Source organism: Osmerus mordax, chromosome 19 (genome assembly GCF_038355195.1).
Source record: "Osmerus mordax isolate fOsmMor3 chromosome 19, fOsmMor3.pri, whole genome shotgun sequence".
Lineage (NCBI taxonomy): Eukaryota > Metazoa > Chordata > Actinopteri > Osmeriformes > Osmeridae > Osmerus > Osmerus mordax.
The window spans coordinates 8,404,522-8,422,511 of record NC_090068.1 but is presented as its reverse complement, the minus strand read 5'-3'; the positions used below and the strand labels follow the sequence as shown (position 1 = coordinate 8,422,511).

The 17,990-nt window shown below is 50.6% G+C and overlaps 1 protein-coding gene across 6 annotated transcripts; it reads left to right on the top strand.

The window, feature by feature from the left end:
• Window positions 1-841: 841 nt before the first annotated feature.
• LOC136962911 (EH domain-binding protein 1-like protein 1) lies at window positions 842-17,439 on the top strand. Of its 6 annotated transcripts, none has more exons than XM_067256815.1 (28): window positions 842-1,319; window positions 3,544-3,601; window positions 3,772-3,867; window positions 4,021-4,074; window positions 4,237-4,415; window positions 4,517-4,653; window positions 4,782-4,856; window positions 5,346-5,990; window positions 6,348-6,425; window positions 6,534-6,698; window positions 7,439-7,637; window positions 8,195-8,593; window positions 8,809-9,684; window positions 9,779-10,387; window positions 10,726-10,914; window positions 11,212-11,931; window positions 12,452-13,336; window positions 13,451-13,997; window positions 14,103-14,272; window positions 14,436-14,484; window positions 14,596-15,168; window positions 15,318-15,381; window positions 15,547-15,605; window positions 15,909-16,020; window positions 16,126-16,225; window positions 16,362-16,435; window positions 16,532-16,646; window positions 16,734-17,439. In XM_067256815.1, the coding sequence occupies exons 1-28, from the start codon at window positions 1,216-1,218 to the stop codon at window positions 16,819-16,821; spliced, it is 7,419 nt and encodes a 2,472-aa protein (XP_067112916.1). In that variant the 5' UTR covers window positions 842-1,215; the 3' UTR covers window positions 16,822-17,439. The 6 variants fall into 6 exon arrangements, with proteins under 6 accessions (XP_067112916.1, XP_067112914.1, XP_067112917.1 ...); XM_067256813.1 differs by having other exon boundaries at window positions 15,900-16,020; XM_067256816.1 differs by lacking the exon at window positions 10,726-10,914 and having other exon boundaries at window positions 15,900-16,020.
• The last annotated feature ends 551 nt before the right edge of the window (window positions 17,440-17,990 follow it).

Here is a 17,990-nt window from a genome sequence, read left to right as displayed (position 1 = left end):
GATGTGCCTGTTTGTCTGTTTCCATCCCAACTCAAACCAACCCATGTTTCTAACTCTACCCTCAACCCTTTGGGGTTTACAGAAAGACCAGTGGATACACTACTCTACTGTACTGCAGTGGTATTTGAAAAATTATTCAATGCAGTGTAGACTTTAAATGGTCCTATAGGTTAGTTTTGAGGTTTGTCTGAATGGCTGAGAGTATAGAAGACTGCTGAGTAGGACTGTGGGTCAACTGGTGAATCATAGCTTCTCCCCAGAACCACACTCTGTCACTGGACCCAGCTGCCTCTGTCCATCCATCCATCTTCTGTTCCTAAAAATACCCCCAGCACTCCTAGGAAAATCCCCACGCTGCAGCCGGGCCTTCAGTAACCATGGGACAAACTTCCCTACATCACAGAGACTTGTGCTGTCTGGGATTGAAACATGGTTGGTTATCATGTTGTCCAATAGCAGAATTGCCAGCCATACGCGAGCATGCTTATAATGTTAGTCCTGTTATGTTAGGGATAGTGTTGTTCAGACAATTTTGTGAAGGAAAATAAGCTGTTATGGATGCAAATAATTGGTCAGTAGGATTAAGTTTAAGCGTTCAGCAGATCAAAGTCTATCACTACAGTTTGCACCCTTGTATTTTACCTATGTAAACTTAGGATACAATTACGAAACTTAACATACCATTAAATCAACACTTTGCTTGTCTCCCCCCTCCCCTTCTCTTTCTCTCTTTCTCTCTCTCTTTCTCCTCTCCTTTTCTGTAACACACGTCACCCACTTGGCTACTAAGAGAAGGGGAACTTCCACAAGTTAAAGTATGTTATGTCGTGTTGGATAATTTGTTATAAATTTACTTAGGCGAGATCTGTGAACTGTCATTTCCTATTGTTCTGGAATAACTCTCAAAGACACTCATTGGACAGTTGCCTAAGAAATCATGTGCAGTATTCGAGTGTGCGCTTGCAGATTCGGTTCCGCTAATTGTCAGTTCCGAACAAGGGTTTAATAGGCAACACTTGGATGGCAAGACAGGAGTGACTCAACTCATCCGACAACACTGTGCGCGCAAGTCCTTGCTTGCGCTCTTTTCTGACAGGCTGAACGATCCCCTTTTGACGCATAAAATCCAATGCGGACAAGGACATATACGATCGGAGATCATAGGAAGCTGAATTTATTACTCATAGCTACAACTTACTTCCAAAAGCCTACACTATGACTTCAGTATGGAAAAGATTACAGCGCGTTGGCAAAAAAGCATCAAAGTTCCAGTTTGTTGCATCCTACCAAGAACTCGTGCTCGAATGCACCAAAAAGTGGTGAGTAACTCATGAAAAATACTTTTAAAAGGGATAAACCTTTACCAGCTCGTGTCCTGGGTTGAACAGGGCGTTTCTTAGCCTTAAGTACAATACATGTAGCCTGCTTACGATTTTCGTAATGAGAGTAAACACATTTCCTGTTATGAGAAAGGAATAAGTGAGTGTCCGACATTTCCGCTAGTGCTTTGCACATAACAGAAAATGATTCCATTCTCAGTACAGTCTGATCACAGCGTATATCATCCTCACCGTCATCTATTAATGTTTAACTCACTGGATTAAGATGAGGATGATGGGGAATGTGACTGGTCCTACACATTGGGGGAAGCAAAATTGCGCTCTTCCATAGACTCACTGTTTACAAATAAGCATTCCTTTAGTTGAAACTACCGTTCCACTATCTGGCATAGAGGCCTTATTATGCTCTTGATGTTGGTGATAGTCTATCCTCTCTGACCCTTGGCACTCGGTAATCAAGTCTGTGGGAGCGGTGGTAAAGAACAACTGATGATCACATTAATAGTCTATAATGTTTATTAGGCCAGATGTGTCTCACAATGTTTGAATTAATTAAGTCACTTAAATAGTGCATCATCTCTATAATCTACAGAACAAGTACCTTTATGTCTCGACTTCAAATGTTGTCATGAAACCACGCCTGTTCCTCGGGTGATAAGATAACATAGCTCATTTGTTTGAGACAGCAGAAATATGGAAAGCGTCTGCTAAAGGAAACGCTTCAAATTTACTTCCCAGAACAGCTGCGATCCTGTAATTGGTTTGATCACGAACTAGAAACTGGAACTGTCAGCCGTGTAGAACCTCGTAGAGTTCTACATTTTGAATCAGCTCAGCCTCTCACAAATGCAACCTCTGTGTACGCATGATGTTGTTCCAGCTCTCTCTGCCTGACAATCCCAGGCTTATCATGGCGTGAGGCAACAGGGCTATAGGTTCTACACAGTTGTGCAACCAATACTGTGTATGATAAGATAACACGGCTGACTCTTTACTTTCTATAAGACAAAACATTGAATGATGTGTAGACTTCCAACATACAGTAATAACACTATCATAATGTGTGGATGTCCTCTGGACCCAGCTGAAAACAAGGCACACAAACATGCTGGCGTAGCCTTTCCTAATCACTCTAATCGTTCATGATTCACTTGCACGTGTTATAACTCTCCCGTACATGTTATAATGCCCGTTGCACATAGTGTACATATTATCAGCTTACACGGCACAGCAGCGAGCATGTCTGACTGGTTCATCTCAGACAGGTGACAGAAGTGGTCAGCTCCGCTGCTCTAGTGGGTCAAACAGCCAGCCGACCAGCCAGGCAGCCGGGCTATTTCTGTAGCTCGTCATGCCAGCCCCCACCCAGCACTCTGCCGCCTGTACCCCTGTCTACTTCCACCCTCCCCTCGCCCCTCAGCCCTCGGCCCCAGCCTTCATGTTGCTATTACGGACCTGCAACTTGAGACATGATCAGGTTCAGCTCTCATCGCCCACAGCTAACTTTGCTAGATGATGTTATAACCTTAGCTTGGCAGAATCATTGCAGTCGATATTTGACTGGTTGTACAATAGCTGTATTAGCAGTGTAGTCAGCAGTTGGTAAGGTTTCCTAGAATTGGGGGTGGGGTAATCAGGGGAGGGGTAACCTTGGTAGGCTTTCCTTCTTTCAGCCAGGAGACCTGCCCTCGGCTCAGCACAGGTCACATGACCTAGCACTGCTTCCTCCCTCATTTCCTGCCCCAGAAGCTAGTCCCAGAAACACAATGGGCTCAACCAATCAAAACACACAAACAGACACACACGAGCAGACATACATATGCCACATTTACCATCCAGCTTTTTCAGGTTTGTGTCATTTGCAGTTATGTAGTGACTGTCATAAGACCCCCTTGTCTAATTCAGCCTCTATTCAACAGTAGCTCTCTATGTGTACATGTTGCTGTTGGTTACTAATGGTCACCAAGCTGCTGTCTTAGTTGTGCAATTGAATATTACTTTGAAGTACTACCGGTATTATCAGAGGTTTGATGAGATGGGAAATTGTCTTCTGATCCACAAGATGTTTCTTACAATATTTCGCTTAGGAGACACCTCAATTCCCCTAGGCACTGCCAGGTAGATAGTCCAGACAGGACTGAGTTCCTCACTGTCTGTACTGCCAAACCAAAATGCATCGTGTATGTGTCATATGTGTTTCCAGGCAACCAGACAAGTTGAGGGTAGTTTGGACGAGGAGGAACAGGCGTGTCTGCACTAAGGTACAGACGGCACTAAAACTCCCACACACGCACACACATACACACACACGCCCACACACACATGCACACACACACACCACACACAAACGCTTTTGAGATCATTATCTATCAAATTATGAAAGTAAAAGCCCAACTTCACAGATTAAAACGGTTTCGTTAATCCTCCGCAGCTCCATGGATGGCAGCCGGGCATCAAGAACCCGTACCGGGGCATGGTGGTCTGGCCGGTACCGGAGAACGTGGACATTGCCGTCACTCTCTTCAAGGTAAGGACTGTCTGTCTGTGTTTGGGGACAGAAACTGCTGCTCCAGTCCTCTCGTTCTCTGCCTCACCGACTCTATTACTTTGTGTATGTGTGAGTGTGTGTGTGTGTGTGTGTGTGCGTGTCAGACAAATAAACTGTCTCCATCTTCCTCAGGATCCCCTTTCTGAGGAGTACGAGGACAAGGACTGGACCTTTGTCATTGAGAGTGTGAGCAGTTCACTATTTCTATGCTTTCAAGTGACTTTAACTCAAGTGTCCCTCAGCTCTCCTCAGTTCTCTGACCAGCGCCCGTCCGCCCCTGTCTGCCCCCTGTCTGCCCCCTGTCTGCCCCCTGTCTGCCCCCTGTCCGCCCCTGTCTGCCCCCTGTAGGAGACGAAGGGCCATCGCAAGGTGCTGGCCTCCGCAGACATCAACATGAAGAAATTTGCGAGTGCCACGCCCACACAGACAGACCTCAACCTGAAACTGAAGCCGCTGTCCGTCAAAGTGGTGGAGGCCTCGCTCAAGCTCTCGCTGTCCTGTATCTTTGTGAGGGAGGGCAAAGCCACGTGAGTCTCACTGCCACGAGGAGGCTAGCGCGTCCCACTGTGATCATGCATCGTCGTCCCCGAGTGATGACGTCGTCATGCTGTGTGTCTGCGTCCCCTAGTGATGAGGACATGCAGAGTCTGGCCAGCCTCATGAGCGTCAAACCCACAGACATCGGGAACCTTGACGACTTCAATGAGAGTGACGAGGAGGAGGACAAGAGGCCTGTTGCTGGAGCCATGAGCAGAGCTGCTGCAGGTACAAGCACACACACACACACATACACACACACACACACACATATATATACACACACCACCACCACATTCCATAATTTGTATGTTCTCACCCCCTATTTAAATGTTTGCCTCCTCCTCCTGTGCCAGCCCCGGCCCCTCCAGCCCACCCTACTCGCACCCAGGACAGGAGACCTTCCTCTGGACACAACCCTCCACTTACAGGTCCGTCCACCCATCCTTCCCCCCCTTCCTGTCCCTATCTCCTTTCTATGACTCTCCTCTTCTCCATTCTCTCCGCATAGTCCACCCACTTCCACAACATTTCATGTTTGATCAGCAGAACAGATGATTGGTGGATCGTCATCTTTCTCCCAGCATTGTCACCAATCTATCAAATCACAAGATTCCATGAGTTTCCATGTCATGTTTGCTATGTTAGCAATGATCATGTTGTTTGGAGAGGCATAATGGTAACATAGCAATACAATGAGGTCAAGGATCCATCATCCAACGAGTGCCGTATGATAGATTCAGTATCTCCACTCACGTCAAGTCTGAAGTCTTTCATTTTCTAACTTCTCATTTCACCCATTTTCTCTTCCTCTTCCTCTCTCCCTCCACCCTCCTTTCCAAATCCACGTCACATTGTCTCTCTGCAACAACCATCTTCATTTACAATTCCCACCTTCCACACTCCACCCTGGGTTCCAGCCAGTGGGAGAGACCCTGGTAAATCTTCCAAGGCTGGAACTGCCCCCAGCCCTGTCCTCCACTCCAGACCTCCTCTGCCCGTGCCCTCAGGCCCTTCTCCCAGGCCACCCTCCCGCTCCAGGCTCCCCCGCCCTGTGCCCTCCCCTAATCCCTCCCCTAGTCCTTCCCCCCAGCCTTCCCCCCAACCCCCAGGCCGGTCCAGGGGGATCCAGTCTGCAGTCTCTGCTGCTCACAAGCAGTCGGCCACATCGCCCCACCTCCCCCCTGAGCCACCCGCACCGCCAAAGCCCACCGTGCACACCCAGCCACACCCTGAAATGCTCACAACTCGGAAACAAGCCCTTGAACGCCGTCCACATACTGACCTTCCCACACGCCCCAAGCCCAGACCTGAGGCCCCCACACACCCCGGCCCCACCCCTCATCTCCTTACACATCCCCAACGACCCTCTGAATCCCTCCCAGCCTCCAAACCTTCTCCAGAGCCCAAACTTCCCACGGAACCCCCCAATCCCTTCCTGCCCAGTACTGAGTCGCCCACACGCCCACTGTCCTCTTATGAAGCCCTTGGCCCCTCAGTGCGAGGCTTCACTCGCTCTCAGCCTCCGTCTCTGCCCAGAATCTTCAAGCCCAGCTCGGGCACAGGTACCCTGTGGCAGACTGTCCTCTGGCTGGCTGACTGGAGAGCTTTGCTTTGTTCTTTGCTGCATGTTAGAACTTCCTGAAACACTTAACACTTGCTCACTCTGCGGTATGTTCGGTTGCTGTTACTGTAATACATCTGTGTGTACTTACTATAGATAGCCAAGGCTTGTACCTTACACCTGTAGCTGTAACTGTGTGCGTATGTGTGAACAACATGGGGTTAGCGTTTCAACAGCAATGCCCTGTGCCTGAGTTTGGTGTGATGAGAGATCTGTTTCGGGTTGTCCACTTCCTTCCAATTCCTGTTTGATCTTCCTCTGTTCATCTGTGCTTCCTTCCTCTCTGCTCTCCCGGTAGTGCCAGTGTCGTTTGTCAGGTGTCCGTTTGATGTGCAGACTGTGGCTTCCTCCCCAGATCCCCAGCCTCCTGTCTCTGGTTGGTCTCCTCTCTGATTGGACAACTGGCTCTATGACCTTCTTTACCTGCTCCAATCGGCTGTCGTAGAGCTCTGTCGTTCATCTCCAATATGTCTCTGTGTTCCAGCCGTTCGCTCTCACGTCTTCAAACCTAAGCTTTTTCCTACTATGCGTCCCTCCTCACCTTCGCCTTTCACCTCTGATTCTCCTCCCAATGACGACACCGTGGTTACAGGCTCCTCCCCTCCATCTCTTGCTCTCCCTACATCCCCGCTCTCCTGCCCAGAGCCAGGTAGGGAGCCCCGGATCCCCTGTACTCCTCTGTTGTGTTTTGGTAGGTGATGACAACAGTGGACATGTGGATGATGCACTTTTGTCAGGCTTACATCAGGAGCTAGGAGGCATTAATGCTGCTCTGCTGACTGATGTACTCATTGTATTCTCTCTCTTTCTCTCTCCCTCTCCTTCATTTCACCAATCATCTACTCATTCATTAACATTCTGTCCCTCCCTACATCCTCTGTCTTTCTCTCTCGGTTCCTCACCTCCTCCTTCCTTCTTCTCCGCTCATTCCTTCGTCATCGCTCTATCCCCCCACCCCTCACTCCCCAGAACCTTGTGTCCAAGGGAAGTGGTCAAAGCCCAGAGGTCCAGCCTCAGGCTCCTCCCCTTCTAACCCCTCCCATCCCTGTGACATCGTCTCATCAGTCCCCCTCCTCACCAGTCCTGACCTGGACTCCCTCTGTGACCCTGTCGTCCCTCACCCCTCCCGCCTCCTACCGCGCTCCTCGCCCCCCGCCCTCCCCCGCTCCCGCCCGGCCTCTCTCTCTGCTCCTGCTGCTGCTCCTCCCACTACTGCACCTGCTGTTCTCGGCTCCTCCCACTCAGGTACTAAGCCTTCAGCCTCCCTGGACAGGTTCAGGCTGCCAGTGCGGTCGTGGTTGAGGGGTTGAGGTTTGGACAGGTGTTGCACCTGAAGCCAACCTGAGAGTGATGAACAGTTCTCTAATTGCTTCATTCTGTCCCCTTAAGGTATTCCCCACCAACCCTCCCATGCTACCATGGAGACAGCCCCCCCTCTGACCCTGACCAGGGGGGAGGATTCCTCCCACTCCTCCAGGATGGTCGCCAGCATCAGAATTGCCTCGCCTGCCCCTGCTCCCACCCCCACTCTCACCCCTGCAATACACCAGCCAGCCTTAGAGAGTGGGGCAGAGGCAGACATTATAAGGTGAGCTCATCGTAGCTCATGCATCGATCGTGTGTTCCCCTGCCTGTACTACCACATCGCGCTCTGCCAACACTAACCCTAAGCATACCACTCATCCAAACACCTGAACGCTGGATGTTTGGGGGCTGTTGTGTGTGCTGTTCGTTGTGTATGCCGTTCTGTGTGGTGTTTTGCCTGGCTATGATGTGGTCTGATACAGTGAGCTGGCTTAATCACCTGTGTGTGTGGATGGGCCATCGGAGTCACCGAGAGACACACTCTGTTATCTTTATAGACTTCTGGGTAGATCTGTTGCCTTTGGTGACATGGAATGGTTATTATGGATGAAAAAGAATGCTGTCACGGAAGATGGAGTGGTTTCTGGGATGGATTTGGAGTGGTTGCTGTAGATGACAAAGATTTGCTTCCATGGCTGCTGTTGATTGACAGGTGTAACCTCCAATCGAGTGCTGCTGACTTGGCCTGGCCTGTGTTTCTGACCTACCTGCTTAGCGTGCTCTAACCCCCCTCCCCTACGTGACTTCCGACCTTTGATCCTCGACATCTCTGTCCCTCAGTTCTGGCCAAGATGGCCACCTTGACCCCATCAACTCTGAAGAGTTGATTGTAGCCCCGCCTCCTCCCTGGCCCTTCTCCTCCACAGAGAGTGCTGCCCCCGGTCAGGAATCAACCAATGTCCTGGCAGCATTTATCACTGTCAAACCACCAGTGGCTGATGAGGAAGCAGACATCAAAGATTTGACCAAGGAGAACAAGCCCTCTCAACCTGCCTTTGCCCCGGTCAAAACACACTTCATACCAGACAAGCCACCATTGGCTGAACCAGAACCTGACCTTGATGACATCATAGATACATCCAGTCAGACTGCAGGAGGCTTCTTTATGGAGGAGAAGGTGGCATCTAAGGTGGACACCATCAAGAGGTCTCCTCGGCACTCGATGGTCGAGGAAGGAGGGTAAGGGAACATTTACACGCAAACACAAACACCCCAATATCAAACATACACACATGCTTGAGTGTTTCCCCGTCATCTCAATCAAGTTCTGTTATAAAATGTGTATGCATATCATCCTCAACAAACACACGCGCACACAGACACAGTCTTTGATCGTGTGAGTACTTATGGTACTTTTCAGTTTGGTGACCCTTGCTGTTCCTCCTTTTCTCCAGATGCAAACAGAGAGCCAATCAAACCCCATCTGAAAGAAAAGTTGCTGCAATGGACCAATCAGAAGAGGGCAGAGAGAATGGGCATAAGGAGACACAATCAAAAGCTGATAACAGACCATGTGACATGGAGAGACCTCTGAAAGACAGACCAGAGGAGGAGAGCATGAGACTCCCAGGTCAGAATGAGGACAATAGGTCAGATGAGGACAAGGAGAAGATGAAAAGCCACGCACCTGAAGTACGGCCTAGCTTCACCCACAAACCGGAAGAAACAGCTGGCTTGACTCACAAGCCTGAAGAAACAGCTATCTTGACTCACAAGCCTGAAGAAACAGCTATCTTGACTCACAAGCCTGACAAAACAGCTATCTTGACTCACAAGCCTGAAGAAACAGCTATCTTGACTCACAAGCCTGAAGAAATAGCTATCTTGACTCACAAGCCTGAAGAAACAGATAACTTGACCCACAAGCCTGCAGAAAGACCTAGATTCACCGACAAACCCAAGGAAACACCCAATTCCTTCCAGAAACCTGAGAAAATGTTGAGCTTTTCCCACAAACCCAAAGAAACACTTAACTTCTCTGACAAACCTAAGGAAACACCCAGCCTCTTCCACACACCCGCTGAGGTAGCTGATGCGCCTGCTCAACAGCCCCCTCCGGTGGTGAAGAGCAGCACCTTCGCCATCAGGCCTCCTAGGACTCAGGAGGAGAAGGAGGAACAGACGAACCAACCAGCACCAGAGCCCAATGCTCAGGAGAATCCAAAGACACGGACCGTGGAGGTCCCCCTGTGGAAGGTTCTAGAGGAGAGAACACAGCAGGAGGACATCCTCAGAGGAGAACCATCATTAGACCTAGACTTAGGAACAGGGTAAGTATCGGTGGAGAACGTGTGCTTGCATGTGTGTGTCTGCTGAGGTTGAAAGGCAGTGTAACAGGGTAACACTGCTGTGCTTGGCTCTCAGCTCAGACAGAGACGACGCTAACAGTCTAGAAGCTGTCCACTTAATCATCGTTGAAGAACGAGAGCTTCCTCCAACTCCACCTCCTGCCCCACCCACCACCCAGCCCACCATCCAGCCCACTACCCCTTCCTGTACCCCGCCCTCCACCCAGACCACTGCCACCTCCACCCCAACCACTGCTACCTCCACCCCCACCACTGCCACCTCCACAGGCCCAGCTTCCAAGCCATCGGTAAAGGAGAAGCGTGAGGAGCATGAAAGAAACCTCTCTCCGCCTCCTCAAGAAGTCTGTGCGGAGCGTGTCATAGTGTCCAGGCTGGAGTTGACGACCAGGACCACGGGGTCTGTCCCAGGCCGCTCCCTGCAGCTGGAGCCCCTGCCGTCCTTAGAGTCAGCCCCCCCCTCTGGAGGACAGGAGGCGGAGGGAGAAGACACGCAGCAACCATCCGACAGCGAGGGGGGGAATGTTTTCCAGCCGTCCAATAGCGAGACAGTGTGTGATGCGGAGAGCCCCCTGTGGGCGGCCCTAGAGGAGACGAGGAGAGAGCAAGGGGCGTGGCCGGGGAGCTTGGCGCCTCTGACAACCGTGACGAGTTCTTCCTCGGGGGGGTAAGTCTCAGAGTGTGTCGTCCCCCCCCACCCCCAAAGCAGCATGGCACCACCCCATCTAGATACCTGAACCCACTAGGTACTAGAACACTAGACACACATGCAGCTAATACAGTCCACTACCCACAAGTCCAAACCAGGCATGTTTGTAGTGCTGTGCTGCTGCGTACTGTGTCGAGATAGTAAAGTGACTCTGGAAAGTTTCATTGGTTTGGATATCTAACTTTTTCGTTAAATGATCCCCGTTACTTGCTGGTGTCAAACCAGCCTACCAGACAATCATTTGTCGCGTTCACTGTGTGTGTATGTGTATGCTTTTGTGTGTGTGTGTGTGGCAGCCGTTGTGTAGCCAAGGAGATTCCTCCTCCTTCACAGACCCCTCCCCCCTCAGATGATGCCACATGTACAGACGTAGCGGTGACTGACAGCTCAGTAGCCTATCAGGATTCTGAAGCGGGGAAAGAGGAGGGGCCGCAGGAAGCGTCCGTGGGCCTCATCACAGCGTTAGTGGGGGTCCTGTATCGGGGGTGAGTCAGCCTTGGGGGGTTGGTGGCAGCAGCATACTTTAGAGAGCTCTGGATGCTTCTGCATGGCATTACACACAACCTGTCCAACTACACACTCTACTGGTAAAAACATGTCACTACAACAACACTTTGAAACACCGGATGGATGTAGCAATATGTGTCTAAAATTGAGTCCGGAAGTTGACTCTGTTGATAAATGTGAGCTGCATCCCTCATGCCTGCAGTAAAGTCAGTGAATTCATCATTCACGTACAGAATCTAGGTACCTAAACATCTGTCCCAACCTCCCACCTCCAGCTATGAGACAATGGCGTCCATCCTACAGCCTTCCGTCCAGACACAGGTACCAGACTCTGACCAGCCCTTTCCCTCTGACCTGGACATACTGCCCCCTGCGGCCTTCTCTGATAAGGCAGAGGAACAGCCAATCACGGGACAGGACGGTCCACCTGACTCGTCATTGGTCTTAGAGATAAACAGGAAGGAGCTTTCGGAGCTGTTGTCGCGTCGGTGGTCCTCTAAACCCAGCTTGGTGGACCGTCTGAGACAGGCTGCCATAGAGCAGGAGATGACCAATGAAATGGTTGCTGGTCCTGATGAGACCGCACTTCCAGACCCATGTCAGACACAAAATAGAGAAACGCACAGAGCAGAGAGAGAGACAAAGATAGCGGAGGAAAAGTCAGAAGCTGAGGGAGATGGACCAGAAACCCATCCGACGAGGCCAGAGACAGACGGAGCAGAAAGGACAGGCAGACCAGACACAGAGTCAGCCCCGGTGGAGAGCGCTAACGCTAGCAGTTGCGTAGAGGCGTGGCCACCTCTAAAAGAGGTGGAGCTGGACGATATAGCCTATGAGGACTGTCTGGAGGCCCCCGAACCTCCCCCTTCGCCTGGACGTCGACCAATCCTGCTGAAGCAGGAGGAGGAGAAGGGGGAGGAGCTGGAGTTTGAGCCGGGGCAGGAGGACCTGGGAACCGTCTGGTCGGCTGAGCTGTACATGGAGGGGGGCGGGGGGTAAGTGAAGTCAATGGGGCTGATGCCTGTTGAATGGAGATGCTTGGTCATGGTGGGTTTTCCGGCTTGAAATATGGAAGGCTTCCTGAGCTTCTTGATTGTTAACTCGGTGTGCTGACGCGCTCCTCACACCTGTTTTGGAAACCTGTTTGTGGGTTGAGAGTTACTGAGATGTTCCATTGAGTTTGACCGAACTTCTGTGCATCTTCTCATGATCATTGTTTTGTGCCTGTATGTAAGGTTTGAGCTGAACACTGCTGTGGATGCATGTGAATGCATTGGTCCATCCCTATAGAGATCTGTCTGGTGTTGTTTGCGAAGTGGTGGGTGTGAAGCATGTTCCATAACTGTGGTTGCTGTATCTACAGTAGTCTGATGCACTGTGGACAGTGACAGTGGTCTGCTGTGGCCAGTTGTGCAGTGTGTATGGTCCCAGCTTGTCAGTAGCTGGCAGTGTGGTGTCTGCTCATCATTCAGGACGTGCCAGATTAGGAGGTTGACCTCCTTCTCTGTCTCCCAGCCCAGAGTCTGCTCAGGACCTCTCCGGTCTCCACGGTGCCGCCAATCACAACACTTCATCTGAACCTGCTCCCCTTTGGCCCCTCCCCTCACCTGTACCCCTACAGGAAGTGGGGCCATTGACAGCCAATCAGACTGTTTCAGCTGGCCTTAGCAACATAGCCAACCAACCGATGGCCACGGAAAACAGCAATTCAGGCAGTGTTCTTGTGACAGCCAGAGAGACAGCAACCAATCAGGAGCCTGACGTAACCAAGGATACAGATGAGGTCTTATCAGAGGCAATCAAGAGTTCTGTAGTTCCCTGGCCCCTTCCACCTCAGTCCCCTCCACCAGAAGCCTCGCCCCCTCCACCTGACTCTACCACCAAGACCCCCCCTCCACTTCAAACACAGTCTGACACGGACAAGACCCACTCTTTGCTGACCCTCCCAGATACCAGTACCCCTCAAAGACACTTGGCCACAAAGACCTCTGACTCACACACCGAAGACCCTGTCTCGAAGAACCAAAGTCTCCTGGAGGAGGAGAGATTCCTATTGGCCAAGTTACTCCAGATGGGAGGCGACAATGAGGAGGCTCCTGTCCCCGCCCCCCGGTGCAGGAAACGCCTCATCCCTTGTCTTCATGACGATGACCCCATGGTCAACCAGTCAGAAACTAGCACTGACACTGTAAGCCATTCGGAAGATCATAATAAGACTTACAAGTCAGAGGATTGGGCGGCTAGGATATCTGCAGAGGATCAAAGCTCCTCATTGGCTGAGGCAGGGGAGCCTGCAGAATGTGTGGTGTGCGGAGCAAGTGTTGAGCTGGAAGATGAGAGGCTGGAGCAGAACTCCATCCTGATATCTATGGATAACACATTAGGGGGGTCGGACCTAAAGTAAGACTAACCCCCATGTCAGATCCCCTGAGTCTACAGCACACACCATCTCGCACTGACACACCGTGTCAGACACCTTACGCACTAACACTGTGTCTCTGGCTGTTTCTGCAGGCCAGACCTTCCTGTTCCTGCAAGACGCTCCAAGAAACAGTCGTCAGACCCCGCCCCCTGCCCTGCTGACTCCACCCCCAGCCCTGCTGACTCCACCCCTACACCTGCTGACTCCACCCCCAGCCCTGCTGACTCCATCCCTATACCTGCTGACTCCACCCCCAGCCCTGCTGACTCCACCTCCAGCCCTGCTGACTCCACCCCTACACCTGCTGACTCAACCCCCAGCCCTGCTGACTCCCCCCTTACACCTGCTGACTCCACCCCTTCCCCTGCTGATTTCACCTCAACATCAGTCCCCAACAGAGACCTTGTCCAGACCCCTCCCATCAGCTCAGGCGAGGGGCAGATGTCATCTAAAAGCCAGAGTCCTACAGAGAAGGACATGTCTGTTGCTGTTGTACCTCCCCGACGTATCAAGAGGAAAAGCCCTCCCCTTCCTGTAAAATCTCAGGAAGTGACCTCAGATCCTGCGGTGACCCCTGAACCTAGGGTGATGCAGGTCAGAGACGAGGCTGATGGGAAGAAAGAGACTGCTTCTCAGGAGGTAATACTCACTTACTCACTCACCAACTCACATTCACTCACACACTCACTCACTCACTCATTCACACTCACTCACTCATTCATCTCCTTCTCCTTCCCTGTCAAGGTGTCTAATGTGGACACTGCAGACCTGGTGAGTTCCAGCCAGTCTCTGTTACAGTGGTGCCAGGAGGTCACACAAGGTCACCGGGGAGTAAAGGTTACCAACTTCAGCACTTCCTGGCGTAACGGCCTGGCCTTCTGTGCCATCCTGTACCACTTCCACCCTAAACTGATGTAAGAGACGTCTTATGTTTTGCTTTGTCTTGTCTTGTTTGCGTGTCTGTTAGCGTAGCATCTCTGACAAGTTTTTGTGAAACGGTTTGTTTTCACACTTTTTATGGCTATTTTATCAACAGCACTAACTCCAAATGTGTTTGATTGCCTATGTTTCTCTCAGAGAGTTTGAGAAGCTGGACCCTCATGACATTAAGTTCAACAACAGGAAGGTAAAAAGCCACACTGTGAAAACAGTATGTTCTCTTAGCAGTATTCAGGAGTTTAACTTGGTTTCCATCCACAGACAGATCTAATGTTGTCGTCATTATTATGGGCTGCAGGCGTTCGATGGCTTTGCAGGCTTGGGCATCTCCCGTCTGCTGGAGCCATCAGACATGGTCCTGCTGTCGGTGCCCGACCGACTCATCGTCATGACGTACCTGAGCCAGATCCGCTCCCACTTCACGGGGCAGGAGCTCAGCGTCCTCCAGATAGAACACAACAGCAGCCAGACCAGCTACACGCTGACGCAGCCCACACCCAGCCAGCCCAGCGACGTGGAGGCCGCCACGGCCTTCTGCGTCCGCAAGCTCCAGGAGGGAGGGGCCGGTGAGGGGGAGGCCAGGGAGGGAGAAGCCGCAGGAGGGGAGCCGAAGGTGAAGACCAACGGCAGTCTGGTGGCCCCTCCCAGGACCAAAAGACTACCCAGGGTGGATGACAGGGGAGGAGTTGGGGAGAAGGAAAGGCGAGGTGGAGAAGGGGAGGGGTCCAAGACCCCGGTCGCTCCCCCTAGGCCTCTGGCCTCGGCCGCCAAGTCTGGGCTGGGTCAGGTGAGAGACGCCGACCTGCTGAAGAAGAGACGGCAGAAAATCAGGAGCCAGTCCATGGAATCTGAAGACACTTCCACCACCCAGGTACCAGCTAGCCAGACTTCCCAGGGCTTTAAAACACTCCAACCCCCAACCCCCCCCCCCCCCCCCCCCCCCCCCCCCTGTGTGCAACATTCAAGTCAAATGTCTCCAGCAATTTCAGAAATAACATGATTGTTCTGTCTCATGCCCAGCATGACGGTGTTCCAAGCGAAGTCACAAACGGCTCCTCAGCAGCCAGAGAGAACGCAGAACCAGGTGAGTGTTTGAACAACAAAAACATATGATTTATATGATGAGTTTGGGTTTGTGAAACTCCTTAGATATTCCAAAGACTACATATACCTAACTGAAACAATGTAGGCTTTTCCAGCAGGTAGCTGTGGGTTTGCTTATGTGGAATGTTTCTGTGTGTGTTTTCAGGATCGCAGAGAGCGTCGAAGGCTCAGGAGTTTATAGTGAACAAGGAAGAGGCAGCCATGGTCAGTCACAAATTCTTACTGTTCCTATATATTCTCTATTGCTCTATGTACAGTACTGTATATACTGTATATCTGCCTATCATATTCTTTTACTCGCCTCCCTAGTCTTTCTCCCTCTAATACTTTGACCTCTCTTTTTCCCTCTCTGTTTTTCTGTCTTTTATTTGAAATCTTTTATCTATCTATTATTTTACCCCTTCCATGTATTGGTTTATCTGTATGTTTGTCTGTCTGGTTCATGTTGTGTGTGTGTGTCTTTGTGTGTGTGTGTCTTTGTGTGTGTGTGTGTGTCAGCAACTCCAGGACACTAACCAGTATGTGCTAAGTGAGCTCCAGGCATTAGAGACGGAGCAGAGGCACATCGACAGCCGAGCGGGCGTGGTGGAGAGACGCCTCCGTCGCCTCATGGAGACAGGTGAGGCCGTTAGAGGGAGATGGGTGGGAGAGGCACGCGCAGCGTCGTATGAAGAAGCCGGGCCGTGGGGGTGTCCTCTGATAGGGTTGTCCTCCGTCCTACCAGGAAGTGATCGCGAGGAAGAGGAACGTCTTATCCAGGAGTGGTTCACTTTGGTCAACAAGAAGAACGCTCTGATCAGGAGGCAGGACAACCTGGAGTCGCTGTGAGACACATTCCTCAACCCAACTACGCTCTGACTTCAATACAGGCTAACTTCAACTTCAGTCTAACCTTAACTGTTTGCTGGCAGGCCAACCTGTGCTATGGTTTTTGTATAACTCCATCTCCTTGTTTTCCAGGCAAGAGGAGCAGGATCTGGAGAGACGCTTTGAGCTGCTGAACCGAGAACTCCGAGTCATGATGGCTATAGAAGGTGAGGTCCGATATAGGTGATTCCTCTCCCTTTTTTTCTTCTCCACAATCCTCTTCATTCCTCTCCTCTCTGCCCCATTCCTCCTCTCCTCTTCAGACTGGCAGAAGACAAGTGCCCAGCAGCACAGGGAGCAGCTGCTGCTACAGGAGCTGGTGTCTCTTGTCAACCAGCGAGATGAGCTGGTTAGAGACATGGATGCCAAGGAGAGAGGGTGAGTGTGTGTGTGAGAGTGAAAAAGCGAGGAAGCTGAATACGCCCCGACAGCCTTTCGTCACATTGTCTGTGTGTGTGTTTTCAGGGCTCTGGAGGAGGACGAGCGCCTGGAGCGAGGTCTGGAGCTGAGAAGAAGGAAGTACAGCAATAAGGAAAAATGTGTTCTCCAGTGAGAGAGGAGAGGCGTGGTCACTGTTGACCAATGAAGGAGCTGGATCATGAAACCATTATTGGACGGTTGAGTTAGTGGAGGAGAACCAGCCAGCATCCTTGGACTGTAGAACTGACAATTTAACCATTGTCAATAGACAGCTGGCTGGCTGGCTGGTGCAGACTGTTGGGAGTGAGTTTGACCTAGAACTCTACTGCTTAAGAATAGTCTCCATGACTACTATTGAAAGTGTTAAAAAAAAAAATCATAGCATTTTCCCTTTACTGAAAATGATATGCATGGTGTTTGAGATGTGTGCCATACGACGGGAACTTGTGGACTAAGATCAGTATCAGTCTTTTATATAAACGAGTGTCCCAGTACTAGAATTCCTTTTTGGGACCGCAACAGATGACATGTTAGAACGATTGTTCGTGTCAATATATGGCAGTTTCCTTGAATGTTTGTCCCGATATCATCAAACAAATTGTTGCGTTATTTACCCGGTGTGTCATCTTGTCGTGGTACTTTCTTGTTGTGTTGTATGAAGATGCTTTTTCTTCATCCTGTATCTGGTGATGTCCCTGTTATTTATTACCTCCAGTGTGTGCATGCTGAATAAAGCGGCCTTGTCTGTTCAGACAGTGTGTGGTCCACTGTGTGGGGTTCTGTTGCTTTGCCAGACAGACACCCGCCTGGACCAGAACATGCTAATAGTCTGTGAGGCTCTTAAAAACTACACTACATAACATGGCCAGCAGGGGTCAAATAGTCACCAGTTACACTGAGAGAGAGACAGAGAGAGAGACAGAGAGAAGTATGAGTGTAACCATGACCATAGAGTTTTAATATTGATGGAATCAATGTCGGCATCATATAAAACAAAAAACACAATACTGTAGAGTAATACTTGTGTTCCCACAGTCTTCCTCACCTAGGTATGCGCCCATGCATACGCATGAGACTACTCTCCCACACATACACACAAGATACTGTACACTCCTGAATCCTCTTGTTGCATAAAATGTTAATTCTCAAAGATAAAGATAAAAAAACGTTGTCAGCTGCATCCTCTTCTTCACAGTATGTCTATGCCTACATTTAAATTAAATATCAATAGCGGACTTTTTTTTAATCAACTTGACCAGTGTGTAGCTGGAACAGCAAACTACCTTGGCGCGTTTCCAATGT